This window comes from Ursus americanus, chromosome 3, assembly GCF_024610735.1.
Source record: "Ursus americanus isolate L20-20 chromosome 3, mUrsAme1.1.p, whole genome shotgun sequence".
Classification (NCBI taxonomy): domain Eukaryota; kingdom Metazoa; phylum Chordata; class Mammalia; order Carnivora; family Ursidae; genus Ursus; species Ursus americanus.
The window spans coordinates 89,462,182-89,476,758 of NC_142129.1; the positions used below are offsets into that span (position 1 = coordinate 89,462,182).

Here is a 14,577-nt window from a genome sequence, read left to right on the forward strand (position 1 = left end):
ATCATTTCCAAAGGGAGAAGATATTTGTAAAGGTGAGTCCTAATTCTGATGTACTGAGGAGTTCAAAGTCCTCCGCACAATACGAGCTGTGAGACTGATAGCTAGCATTTATCAAGAACATGATATAGGCCAAGTATTGCTCTCACACTTTTGTCCGTATTAGCTCATTTCATCCTCATCTTCACTCTGTGGATGGTACCATCTCTACAGCCATTTTACCCGTGAGACAGTGAGACCTGATTTACTTAAAGTCACAAGCCAACGCAGTCTGGTTTCAGAGCTGATGCCCTCCCCCCACCCGGTACAAAATTGTTTTTAAAAATTACTCCGTTATTCTCTAACATTGGAGGGAAGCAGGAGACTATCTTAAGAAACTAGTTTTTCCATTAGAAGGTTTGTAGACTGTCTGTGAATTATAGAACTGTAGCTCGATGTACTGAAAGCCCAGGTTCCATCTGGAGGCAACGGGAGAACCCTGGCGCTCAGCACACGCTTGCTTTGGGAACTGCCACGTTTATAAACAAGCCTGCACTGGAATCCAGCCTGACTGTTGAGTTGGTCCGTGGAAAATGCAAGTGTGTCATACAATCAGACTTCCTTTGGGCCATCCTTTAGCTGCTTAGGTACATTGGCAATGAAAGATCTGAAGGCATAAACTTGGCAGCGACTTCGAAATATCCAGTTGGTCCTAGAATGTCAGATGCTCATTATGTACATTTATTGTGCCCGGGCTCCTCGCTGTCCAAATCTACCCTGAGTAGGAGGAAGGACTGAGAGGAACACTGCTAATATGACATGACGGGGGACAATACAGAGTGACATGACCCGAGGGGATGAAGGGAACACTTACGGATTCCGGAGCATTCCCTCCCCCTCCCTGCCGCTTATCTCCATGCGTATTACATCCCTGCCCTGGCAGTCACAGACAGAAAAGCCCAAAGATATTTACGAAGCTGCATCCGTCAACACCACCAATGGTGCACCTGAAATGTTGTCAGCGTGCAGTGACTCGTCCCCGCCGTTCGTATGCACCACACCCCCTTGCCTTCGGTTCTAGCTGCACTTCCGGGGACCAGTGAGGCATCGCCCCAGAGCCCCCACGCCTTTCCCAAAGACCTAGGTCAGGAAAGAAGAGAGTCATCAAGTTGGCATTTGTTCCATTAAGAGGGAAAGGCAGCAAGGGGAGGAAACCAGGACCAAGATAGAGAGGAAAGAAACATTAAAAATCTGTACCTTTGTGGTTGCTTCGGCAACCTTCCAGAACAGTGCAAGGATACCCGTTTCTGGCCCCATAGCACAAAGGCTTAAGTAGCTACTCTCAGAACCATAGTTTATCCATTATAAAATGCCTGAATTTACAGCAAATACATGGGACTATAGCTGAACAACATGCTCGTGGCCTGAATGTAAGGAGTTCTCCAGTACCCGTGTTTCCAGAGAGCAATTCCGTCATTTCCTATTTGAATTTTTGATTGCCCTACATGTTAGGAAAATGTCTTATGATTTCTCAAAATATTTTCTCTTCATTAAAGAGGAATCACTATCTTCTTAGGAAACATTCTGCACGTACGGATTCAAATTTTGCACCCAAAACTCATGGACAAAATGGCATATTCAACACGAACACCAAACGACACATGATTTCATTGTTCTTTGAGATTGAGAAGCTTATTTTGAGATCTCTCTGAACCTGGGGAAATTCACCATGATTTTAACATGTATGGCATAAAAGAAATGAAAACATACCAGCTGGCACTTGAGCTGAGATGGTGTGCCATATGCAGGGTCTGTCCGGGCAGTTTGGGGAAAATATTCCCAAAGATCTTCTCACTTCAGGAGTGAAAAAAAAAGGTACGCAGTACAAACTCTTTCACTTAGGGTAGTCAACCCCCAAACAGGGCGAGTTTTCACTTACCATCCACCACTATTTGCCGCATCTACACTATAAAAATAGGAAACCAAGAACACGGCCAACCTGAATTTTAAATCCCATGGTGGTAATCTGGGATAAGACAGGGTTTCTTTGAGGCTGATGAATGAGAATGTTTTTTCTCCTTAAAAAGAAAATCATTCCTGTCTTTTAGGAGAGAGATAAAGGCAAAAGACACATAAAGTAATGAGCTTAAAGTGGATTTTCACTTCTTTAAAAAAAATGCGCTAGGTCAATGGGATTTTCTGTACAACTACTCACGTGAAATTCGGTTATAGATGAATAAAGAAACCAGAGAAATAAGGATATCACATTAATGAAAAAAGAATTCTTAAATTTCTGTCCCTTTTGATGTTTCCCCTGGCAATTAATGTATTCCCATCCTCATCAGATGATATAAAACTCTAGACAAATTTCCAAAGGAAGTAAGCAATAAGATATGTTTTGAGGGAAAGGAAGAGGGAAGGAGGAAAAGAAAGAAAGAAAGAAGAGAGACTAAGAATTGAGAAAGTAAAGAAGAAAGTAGAAGAGCTTCTAGGACCCGAATTAAGTATGGCATTAATTTTTTTCCCACGAAGTCTTAGTCTTGGCAGGCTTCTGCTAAAATGCAGGAATTTCATGGATGTGGGAACTGGTGATGGAAAATGCATTATTATACACAACAATCGTTGTACTTGAGAGGAACTATATGGGAAAAAATAACACCCTAGAATAAATACAAATGAAATTCATGTATCAAAACCAATACTGTGAAAATAGTTTAAATGTTTCTTGAATTTATATCTAGTCATTAACCTAAATGCAGATTTTAGTTCAAGCTACACTTCTGCCTCATGGTCAGAAGGCCTAAAAACCTGTGGTGTGGAAAATTGGCAGGATAAAGAATATTGAATTGGTCTCCATGGAAAAACAGGTTTTGGCAGCTATAACTTCCTCCTTGAGTGGGTCCCTCCACCCAACTCAAATTCTCCTCCCTGTTTCACTCTTGTCCCAGGAAAGAGACCAAGGGAAGGCCACATATTAGTTCAATGGTAAGCAGATAGGTGTCAACTTGGCTATTCACCAGAGGACCTTCTTCCTTGGCCTTGAATCCCATGGTTGGTATGAGTCCCCCTAGCCCAAGTCCCAACCCTAGACTCCCCCTCTGAGAGCACAGAGGCTGGAGGTTTCCATTTCTACTGACTTTGGTTTCCATCTTCCTCGGAGAAGAAAATGGGGTGAGGCACCTGCCTTACGTCATGACGCAATTCACAAATGAAAATGATCAATTCATTTGCAGAAATCCTTAACATCTGTTCCTCCCCTCCACTCCTACTCCCAACCTATATAAATCCACATTCCGTCTGCTCACCTCAGGGAAAGGAGACATTTCCCCAGAGTTTTATTTAGGACAGAGGACAAAATCCAGGGACTTCTCCAAAATCGCTCATCCACCTGGCAAGACCCTAACGCCCCCCACCCCCACCACCCCAGGGCCCACTTCATTCTTTCCTGGGGCTCCACTAAGCAGCCCAGGGTTGGTGGAAACTATTTTGTTGCCAGCCTCATGTCCAACCTCCCCAAGAGCCCACAGCCTGGTCAGCTGGCTCCCTCCGGTGGGTCCCAGGCCCTTTGCATGAGCCAGTTGGAGGGGACCGTCCTTCGCCCACGTGAATGTTGTATCGGTGTTCTGTGCCTGTGCCTCTCTCGGTGGTTTCACCCTGATCTTTTCTCTCTTTGCAGCTGGTTAATAATCCACTAGCAAGTCAGGCTGCAGCAGCAGCAGCCATGGGCTCCATAGCAAGCTCACAGGCCTTTGGCAATGCTCTCTCCAGTCTTCAGGGGGTCACGGGTCAACTAGTTACTAATGCACAAGGACAGGTGAGTGGGAGATGGGAACAAGAGTGCATTTTTATGGCAGATTGAACTCGGAAAGGAAATGAATTTCTTTTGCATGACAGTGATATGTAACCGCATCCATTCAAGGCAAATAAATAATGTTTACTAGCAATGTCAAGAATAGGAGAAGGGTTGGGAGGTGTTTCTATATTTTAGAAGCAAGATTGTTTTCCTTCCCCTAGAATGGCTAAGTTTTATTTTGATTTTATTTCCATACAATGGCTCGTGTTCTGACCTTAACTGAAGGAAATACTTTTCGTGCTGGGGCATTCTTTTTCTTTTTCTTTCTTCTTTTTTTTTTTAAGGTAAATTTTAAAAATAGAATTTCAGTTTTGCTCTTTTAGTTATTCATTCTTTTTAAACTTGGACAATGGAGGAAACTGGGAAGTTTCCTTCCCTAATTGCTCTAAGATTTCTAAAGTAGCCCGAAGCCAGCCGATTTCTGAATGTGTGGGGACGTGATGGGTGGGACCAGTGCGGTCTGGGGAGAGGTGAGGGCCTCTTGCTGATTCTCCTGGAAGCTCGGCTGGTTCTGGTACGTCTGCAGGTTTACTTCAGTCTGCTGGGGCCAGCAAACCTTCCTCATGTCATGGGCAGTGTGCCCGTTCCCTTACACCCCTCCTGTCCCTGCATCTCGGTCCCCAGGGCGCTGATGGAGCTTCAGATGAGGGGAGCTCCCCCTTTAAGACGCCAATGAACCTAAAAGCTACATGAAAAGCAAACCGGAGTTAAAGCTGAGGGTATCAGAAGGGCCCTCCATTCAAAGGCTTGACATAGATCCTCAGTGGCTAGGGCAGCCCGACCTCAAGTGTGGCCATTTCTGAGGACGGAACAGAAGGCAGAAGGAGCTTGCACCCTCTCCAGGATTTTCCCTCCCAGACTTATTTACTCAGCAGTGAGTTTACGGATCCCTGCTTGGCCTGCTCCGTGGAAAACAGGAATTGCGACGTCTTGAACCCTGTTTTTATTTTACATAAAGAGTAAACAGAGATGCATTATAAGCTAAACCATCTCAATCTACGTCCCAGGGAAAAAAAGCTGACCTTGTTATATTTCCTGGGCGGGTGCAGGATTGTCCCGTCAGAACCCCGAGGGCTGAACGATGGAGCTTGTCAAAGAGCAGCCCCAGGTAATGAATCATCTTATCACAGGTGCACACCACACATATTAAAGGAGGGTTGTATGAACACCGTGCCCTCCACAGTCACCTCTCAATGTCGGCTTTAACCCTTGTTCCAATCCCTTTTCATCAAAGGATCATTTTATGCAGCCGGCTCTAAATGGAGGCTCTCAAAAGCCTATTAAGATTTCTGGAGGGACGGGGTTTTGGCGTGGAAGAAAAGTTGGTTATAATATCTATAACTCATACTCAGATCAGGTCAGTCCTGGAAGCTGCTTCCCGGAGTTATGCCCAAAATAGAACACCCCGATTCATTCCTGCCAGGCAGCTGGCCCTTGAGATGTAAATTCTAAGAGTTCAAGATGGAAAGCATATCCACTGATGTGTATTGCCCCCTGATTTTTCTGCTTCCAGTGTCCAAGGAAAATGCACCACTCTGCCCCACCACTTGAGAATTTGTGATGGAGAAAATGCTTTATTGCTGAGAAGGAATTATTAGGAGTTTATTCTTCCGGTGATTTAATGGCGGATCATTTTGCCAGTTACAAATCCATCCCCTTCTCAGGGGCTGGAGTTACAGCCTTTCCGCTCTGTTTGGCCTTTGCCAGCTCCCACCCCAGGGAGAGCTCTCCCGGCCCATGAGTACCCTCAGGAAAATGAGCTTCCGATGAAAAGCTTGATTGGCACTCTGCATATATTGAAGAAGAGTTGGTTTTAATTTTAAAATTCTTTTGTTTTAGAAACTGTGCTCTGATAGTTGATTTGCTATGGTACACAAAACTCCGAAAGTGAAAAAAACTTACATCACAGAGGAATCGATACTGCCCACTCGTGAAGTCTTGTCTGAGAGTTCTAGAAACATGCCCAGTGGCATCGTGTAACTAACTCCTCCTAGTGCTGGAGAAGACCAAGGTACTCACGTTTCCAAAGTCGATGAATTGGCCACGTTCCTGTAGCACTGCGTGTGTGCGTTTTTTTAAAAACCTTTGTAATATAAACACAGTCATCTTCCCAGAAAAAAAAGGGCATGCTTTGCATCTCTGGGCACAAAGATCCTTGCGTGTATCTTGTGTGAAGTGGCCAGATTATACCAAAAAAGAAGGGCAAAAATTATTTGGTGTGTGTGTGTGTGTTCCTTATGCTTGTATTAATGTGGTACAAAAAATAAGACTACATTGGAATCAGGTTAATATAATTAGCCTTGCTCAAAAACCCGTGTAAACGAGAATTACTTTATCCAGCCCATTTTCGATTCCTTAAAAATCTCCACAGAGCTTTCCCAGAAAAGGTACAAAGAGAAAACTCTTAATATATTTATAGATCCCTTCATTTGAATTCTTGACATCCACTGTTTTTTACATTTGAAAGTCTGCCCAGAAGTAATAACATTAAAATCTACACCTAGGTTTGGAAAGCATGTTTTACTCTGCTGATACTTGGGGGAGGTCAGGCTGCAGAGGATGCATGGGGTTGGGGGGGGACTGATTCTTTCTCCCCCCTGCTCAGATTCTCTGTCTTGGCTGCTTGGAAACCAAAATGGGATTACCCAGGAAAAGACTGACTAAATTCAGACCTGCCTGGGATAGGGTCCAAGCTCTGCATGTTTCAAATTTTGGACCTTGGGGCAATCAATGACTTTATCTTCCTAAACCAGAGTCTTATCCTCCAAGTTTAAAGCAACCTCTGTGAGGAGGCCCAGTCCAGTGGCTCATGGTCTCGGGGCAAATGGTTCTAGGTCTTCCTACACAGCGGGACAGATGCCCACCCCACACAGGAAGGGAGACATGCCCCAATCGCAACAGAAAGAAAGCCCCCCTGCCCACTGCCCCCGGGACTTGCAGTTTTGTTTCCTCGTCTTGGAATCTGACTGTTTCCACTTACTGGATTTCAGTAAATTTCAAGGGATGGAAAACCGCCATATGTATAAAGACTTCTGTTTTCTCTTCTTTTTTTTCCCTAACCAGCTCAGTCATTCTTTTACCTTTCTGACTCTGCCATCCATTTGCGGTTAATTCAAAAGTCACACACTATTCCAAAGAGTGATTCGTTTTCACCGAAATACTATATTCTAAAGTCACAAAGCGCATATCTTACCCCAGGACTGTTAAAGTTTTTAAAAATGATATCGTACCCAGCTTCACTCTGATGTGGGAGGGTAGCAAGTGTCCTCTTGGTAATTCGTGATCGTGAAATTTATGATGACTGTCACAGTGCAAAGAAGAACATTCGAGTTGCCTTTGCTTACCCAATCAGGAACTCCTCGGAGTGTGGAAGCCAGACAAGGGAACGAGCACTAGCTAGACACGTGTTTGGATCGTATGTCAGCCAATAACTTACTGGCTCTGTGACCTCAAGCAAATTACTTGAGCTCTCTGAGCTTCAGTTTCACTATGAAATAAGGATAATAAAATCTAAGTCCCTAGATTATGAAGATTAAGTGAGATAAGGTGTATAAAAAGCCTACCATCGTGCCTGAGTATACAGTATTAAAGACTCAGTAATAAAAAGCGACTACAAATATCATCATCATGGTTTAGAGTTTCGTCTAGCATTTTCTGGAAACCTGTCTGTGGTTTGGATATATAGCAAGGGGAGTAGAGCCTACAGGCAAACAGAATGGGTTCTGGAACCAGGCAGCCATTCATCAGCTGTGAGACCTCAGGCGATTGACTCCCCTCTCTTATGCCTTAATTTCCTCATCTGAAAAGTGGGGATAAGGGGGTCCTGGCTGCTTTAGTCAGTTAAGCTTCTGCCTTTGGCTCTGGTCATGACCTCGGTTTCCTGGAATCGAGCCCCACATCGGGCTCCACACTCAGCAAGAAGTTTGCTTCTCCCTCTCCCTCTGCCCCTGCCCCTCCCCCCAGTCGTGCGGGCTCTCTCTCTCTCTCTCTCAAATAAAGAAATAAATAATGCTAAAAAAGAAAAATGGGGATAAAAAGGGAACCAGCTTTTAGGATTAAAGAGCTCAGCATGTGGTCAGGCACATAGTCAGCATTCAATAATGCTAACACTCAGTATATGCTGTTATTATTAATTAAGAAGCTATGTGTTTTCAGTTCACATTGTGCACTGAAACCCACTGTGTGCGTGAGGGGTTTGAGAATGTGAGAATCTTAGCAGTAGAACATAAAGTTATTTTAGGGAAATCTTACCCTTACCCCGGATAGTGCAGTAGGGGTGTGTGTGTGTGTGTGTGTGTGTTGTGTATGTGTGTGTGTTCTTAACACTCATTCAGTGGGTACGCTCAGGATTTGGCAAGTAGATTTACCATCGATTTGTTCAGCTCTAGAACTGGCTTCCCGACTGCCCCTGGCAATATCTCCTTATTGGCATTATTGCAGAAAAGTAAAAGCAAATGAAATTTCATTTTATCCTGGGGCTAAGGAAAGCATTTTACATTTTAACTGAAGCTCAGAATGTTTCCTGATGAAATTAGCTCTCCACCACTGTGAAATTTTCTTAAGTGGCAACAAGTCAAGCCAGAGTCCCTCCCTCCCATCCTTAAAGAGCCAGTCAAGTTAAAAAAAAAAAAAAATCAACTAAACAACATTACCTTTTTTATTTTTTATTTTTGATTTATTTATTTATTTGAGAGAGAGAGCCGGGGTGGGAGGAGGAGCAGAAAGAAAGGGAGAAGCAGACTCCTCCCTGAGCAGGGAGCCCAGACATGGGGCTCAATCCCAGGACCCTGAGATCATGACCTGAGCTGAAGGCAAATGCTTAACCAACTGAGCCACCCAGGCGCCCCTACTTTCTTTAACATATAAAAAGGAGAAAAATTAAAAAGACTTACCCATTCAATTCATTACTCAAGCATATAGCCAGCATCGTATGAATAAGCAAGCCATGGCTGAGCAGAGCTGCTTTGGCAAGACAGAAGGATTTGCAGGAGGTAGGAGCTGCCTTTTAGAAGGACCACAGGCCACAATCAAAGAAAAGCAATCTGCTGATACTGATTGTAGCCTATTCATTGGAGCTTAGAAAAGACACCCTTGACAGTGCAAAACCATGGACGGTGGGTCGCCTCCATTCGGCAGCCCTGGGCTGGAGAAGGGCGAATTCCAGGGTAGGAACACCACCAGCACTGCATTTGTACAAACCAACCATTCTAATACTATAACTTTCAAATAGGTGAAAGATACATGTCTTAGAATTGAAGAAACATGATGCTTACATTGGGACATTCCTCTGAATTATTAACAATCAAAAGCTAAATAGCATCTCTAGAAGGCTGTAGAGCAGCTACGAGTGTGGGCTTTGAAGGAAAGAGGTCTGATTGGAACGCTTTTCTAACTATGTGGCCTTGGATAAGTTACATTCTGGGCCCCTGTTACCTCATCAGTAAAGATGGGAGTGATAAGACATCTCACATACTTTGTGGTGGGGTTAAACATGATAGTAGCAGGCAATGTGCTCAGCACAGCACCTGATATGTCTTAAGTATTAATAAATTATATTAATTTATCAATAAATTCATGTAATAGCTATTCTTTTTTAAATGAAAAGCCAGCAATTGACCCTGAACTGTGGATTGCTAAAGTAATTCAACAGCTAATTTAAATAGAAAGATGAGAATCTTTTAGAGAAAATCACTACAAGATGAATGAAGATGAAGTTATAATAAATGCAAATCTCAGCCAAAGAATTGAGATATAATGAATTTTTTCAGTAAGTGTCCATTGCACCTCTCTGTGGGTTTTATTAGCTCTGCATAGGAGAACAAATAAAGCCATAGCTGCCCGCGTTTGTAAAACTAATTTCAAACCCTGTGCAAAGGAGATAAAATGTGTAACTGACAACGTGACTAGAGCACATGAGGCACATTAAACACATCCAGATACAGTGGATCAGGAACTCCGGGAGTTTCACACATACTCTTTAATTTAATTTAATTTTTTAAATTATTTATTTATTTGAGAGAGAGAGAGAGCAATGACAGGGGGAGGGGGAGGGGCAGAGGAAGAGGGAGAGGCAGACTCCCTGCTGAGCAGGGAGATCTAGATGGAGGCGGGACTCGATCCCAGGACCCCAGGATCATGACCTGAGCTCACAGCAGATGCTTAAGCGAACGAAGCCCCCAGGCGCCCCTTATTTTATTTTTTATAATGAAACACATTAAATGTATAAAAAAGTAAATATAATTTTTTACAGGAGTGCCTGGGGGGCTCAGTCAGTTAAGCAACTGACTCTTAATTTCAGCTCATATCTTAATCTCAGGGTCTTGAATTCAAGCCCCAAGTTGGGCTCCGAGTTGGGCATGGAGCCTACTTAAATAAAATAATCATAATAATATTTTACCAAAAAAATACAAAAGGATCCTTGTTCAACCATGTTAACATAACAGTAACAGAAATATTAAGATATTAACATTTTTCCATATAAGCTTCAGTTCTCTTGCTTATTTTTAAAAGAAATAACACATTACTGATACAGCCGAGGCCTTGACACGTTCTCCCCCAACCCCCTCGCCCCCAAGGTGATAGATACTATAACACTGGTCATTCTTTTCATGCAAGATTTGCATCTTTACTAAAAAATAGTATCTTTTTAAAAAGCTACAAAATCATATGTACTGAAGACCATTTTTAATACAAAAAATAGAGCATATTGTTTAGACACGTCGCATAATTAAGAATCAAACATATTTTGCTTGAAAATTCAGAGTAGGTATCTAAAAATTCAGAGTTGGTGTCTGTATATTTTTCCCCAAATATGAACAGAACAATCTATTTAGATAATAGTTTTGGGCATGTTTTCTAAACCAAAATTCAAAACAGTCTGACAAAAGAATTTCTTTTCTCATTTGCAAATATCATTATATGAAGTCTTAAGAAGGTGTAAAAATTCAATCACATGCAGAATACATATCAAATATGCATTTTGTTAATCGCATCTTTTTTTTAGGAGAGAGAGAGCACGCTCGTGCGAGGTCGGGGCAGAGGGAAAGAGAGAATCCCAAGCAGGTTCCACACCCAAGGCAAGCCAGACAGGGGGCCCCAGCTCAGGACCCCGAGATCCTGACCTAAGCCCAAACCAAGAGTCGGAGTTTCAACCGACTGAGCCACCAGGCGCCCCTTAATCGCATTTTTTAACACTTTTAAAATCAGCTCTTTCCAGAGACTGGGAAATAAATGTTCATGGGGTTAGTAATATTATAACAATTTTACCCTGGCTTCATCTGAGTAATAAAGATGAAACAATAACAACAATAAACAATCTCAATCTTTCTACTAACATATCAAATTTCCCCTCTGAGCCCGATTGAGAGCTTTATTTCCTCATTTCTGGAGAGGCCATTGCATTAAAGCCCCGTTTCCCTAAGTGTGCGCCTTGGAAATGGACGAGCCCCCCTGCGCCGTGCACAAACGAGGGTCCCCGGGCGGGAGGCGGGGAGGGGCCTTGGCCCTGGCTCCGCGCGGATGAGCTCGGAAGGGGGGTGGGCAGCGGGGCTCTGACGCGCGGCAGACCCCTTGAACTTTTCTGACCCCGCTTTCCCCAAACTTCCTGTCCACCCCCACATTTTGCAGAATTGACTTTGACGGAGCACGCTTTGGGAAATGCTGCGGGGAGTCTTTCACGTGCGTTCCTTTCCACGCTTTCGATTGCGAGATAATGATTTCAGTCCAAAAGGAGGCCCCTCCCGGGGTTTGCGCGCTTCGGCTTTGAGGGCGCGCACAGCTGGGAGCACGTTTGCGGGGAGCTGGAGGGGAGGGGGCGCCGGTCTGACCCCCGGGCTGCACCGCGAGCGCGCAGGGCTGTCCCCAGGCCCCCGCTGGACGCGCTGCCCCGAGCCACCGGTCAAGGCCGGAGTGGACGGGGCCGGCTGGTGGAGTGACCCGGGGCCTGGCCTTGAGGAGTGGGGCGCCCTTGATGGTAAACGGCGCTAATGAGCCCTGATGGCCCTGGGCTGCGCAGTGATTCCGCGGGAGGTGGATTTGATGGGAGGCCTTGCCTCTGCAGAGGCTCGGCGGCTGACACGCAGGACGTAATGGGGTCTCGGAGCCGGTCAACGCCAGCTGCAGAAGCAGGCCCTGTCCTTCATCCTGACAGCGAATGCTCAGCCCACACCTTCGCTGCCGGGCCAGAGGTCGCCCCGCCCTCCCCGCCGCGGTTCCTCCTTACCTCCCCCATTTCTGAAATGAGAGGGTTAATCCCATTAATGCCAACAGCCCGAAGAGCTGGCCAACTTGAACTAAAAATAAAGCACCCTCTGAAATCGTTCTTCCTACGCTTCAGCCCTCAGTGCAACCTGTCGTGCGCAAATTAAAGGAGTGGCCAGAAATACATAATAATAATAAAAAAAAATCTCGTTTTAGGGGATTTACCCTGTAGATTGAGCCAGAGAGAACCAAGGTCTCTCTTACCTAAAGCAGAACTTTGAATGGTGGTGCTGTTACTTTTTCTAACCACTGCATTTTTTTTTTTATTCTTCATCTATGAATATTTCGTTTTCCTGAGAATAGGGAAATGTGTTCTTGTGTAGGCTCCTGAATGGAGATTGGGCACATCCTTTCTGGGTAAATAGGAAAGGGGCCAATTAACTAATGAAGCAACCTAATTAACAGCTGTAATTCCAAACAGGTAATAAGTTACAAGGCGCTATTCGCAGACAGCTCCCTCAGAACTGGTCCAACTTCTCACATCTTTGACTAGCAGAGTTTACAATCCAGTCAGTGCACCCTGACTGCAAAATAGTACCACTAACTCATGTTCATGTAGCTCATTTCAGTCGCAAAATTCTAGAAGCGTGTTAGTTCTTAGAACACTAGGTTTTAACTAGGACATTCCTTCCCGTGAAGTGATTTCTAGAAAAGAATAGTGGAATTAATGATACCTCCCAGGCAGTGAGCCTTCACCATGGGGCTGGTATCATCTGTGATCCTGTCAGAGGACTTGACTGTAGTTTGATTACCCCAGCTGTGCCCATGAGCAGACTTCTGGGATGACACCCTTAGGAACTGGCAGAACTGAGATCTGAGCCCAAAGTCCAACCATATCCTCCCATATCACCCTCACTTTCTTGGGTTTAAAGACCTAGGTTCATTTCCTAGAGGCTCCATTAGACAGGTCACAAACTCCGGAAACTTCCTTGCTCCATTTGCAAACGGGAACTGTAATTCTTGCCCTATCAACCTCAAAGATTTCTCTTGAAGATGTATAAACACAAGCTTTAAACCTTGCCAAAATAAATATGTTACTTTAATCAATATTTTCACCATTATTATTTTTGCTGATCAAAGGACCTGGAGAGGAAGTTCAGGCAAGTCTCTGAAGCAATGAGATAATCTTGAACAAATGACCTCAGGTCTTCACTTTAACCTGCCCGGGAAAATCAGCCTCAAGGCATCAGGGTCTGGGGGACTGTGGGTCCCCTGCCAGCCAGCCAGGCATCCTAGCCAGGCGGGAAGAGTGTATGGTGTGGGTTTGATATGGGCATTCACCAAAGTGAGGCTTTCAGAGCCACTTAGGAAACTCTCTCAATGAATCTGGGGTTGGGGCTCTTTGTAGTATCACTCAGCAAAATGATTTTGGAATTGAGGAAGCTCCTGGAGTGGCAAGGCACTATACATTTCCATATCCTTCCTTTTGGAAGCTGCCCCTCTAAGGAAGTAAGCCCTTCTAAAAAAAAAAAAAGAGGGAAATAGCTAACACTCTATTCTGAGTCCAAGAAACCACTGATACTAAGTTATACCATCAATTTAAGAACAGCTTTTTTCAGAATGGAAGAAAATACTGCCCCATTAAACAGATATATCAACTGTTAGGGCAACTTGATTTCACAAATATTAAAAGTAGAAAAAATGTGGGGGTCTTATAATTGAGGAAGCGTGTTATTTATTTGATAAATAGCCTTAGCCAAATCCAGTACCGAAAAGACTGTATGCTGGGCTGTTGACGATGACTCTCTTTTCAGTAATTAGATTTTAGTAAAAAGTCAAGGATGGAAGTGAAAGCTATTTATGTCTCAGTTTTCCCAACTAGAGAATGAAAATTAAACTTGATTTGGATCTGAGGGCGAGGGAGTACTGAATTTTGACTTAGCACCCCTAGATCAACACTAGTTTTTTCAGTGCATGATTTTTATGGTTAGGCAGAACATTCCTAAAGAGAGGAAAACATTAAATTCACATGTGAGATGCATTCAGCCTCCAAATAAATGTTCACTGAACCATTTACTATGCCATATGCCCAATGACGCACCCAACTTTCTCGTTGGCCCGTGAGTTGTTGACACTGAGGCAGTCTTCTTAAAGACGTGGGCAACATGTCCTCAACTCACAGGCCAATAAGAGAGAAATGAGAAATAGATCAGAAATAAGTAGGAATGGAAAAGTCACAATTCAGAACAGTGGGAGGAGCCAGGTTCGAGTTCAAACGTACAGAAGTAGGCCTTTGCACGACCCAACTGAATTTAATGCAATCACATAGAACATTGCTCCAAATTGCTAATCAGCTCATCAACTAACATCTTCCGTCTTATAAAAATAATAATAGAAGTAGATCCTGAGATGTCATAACGTGGGGGCATTCAGGGTGACAGCAAAGTCAGGATGTGATACAGCTTTATACTTAAAAGTGAATGGCATCAATCAAGCACCCCCCCATACACAACGAAAACACATCACACACTCCCTAGCTCTGATGCTTA

At 43.9% G+C, this 14,577-nt stretch overlaps 1 protein-coding gene across 1 annotated transcript in view; it reads left to right on the forward strand.

The window, feature by feature from the left end:
• POU6F2 (POU class 6 homeobox 2) overlaps positions 1–14,577 on the forward strand; it is a 453,995-nt gene that overhangs the window by 399,719 nt on the left and 39,699 nt on the right. The window contains exon 6 of the mRNA XM_045793668.2: positions 3,653–3,790. Coding sequence (XP_045649624.2) covers positions 3,653–3,790 — 138 coding nt within the window. The remainder of the gene's footprint in view (positions 1–3,652; positions 3,791–14,577) is intronic.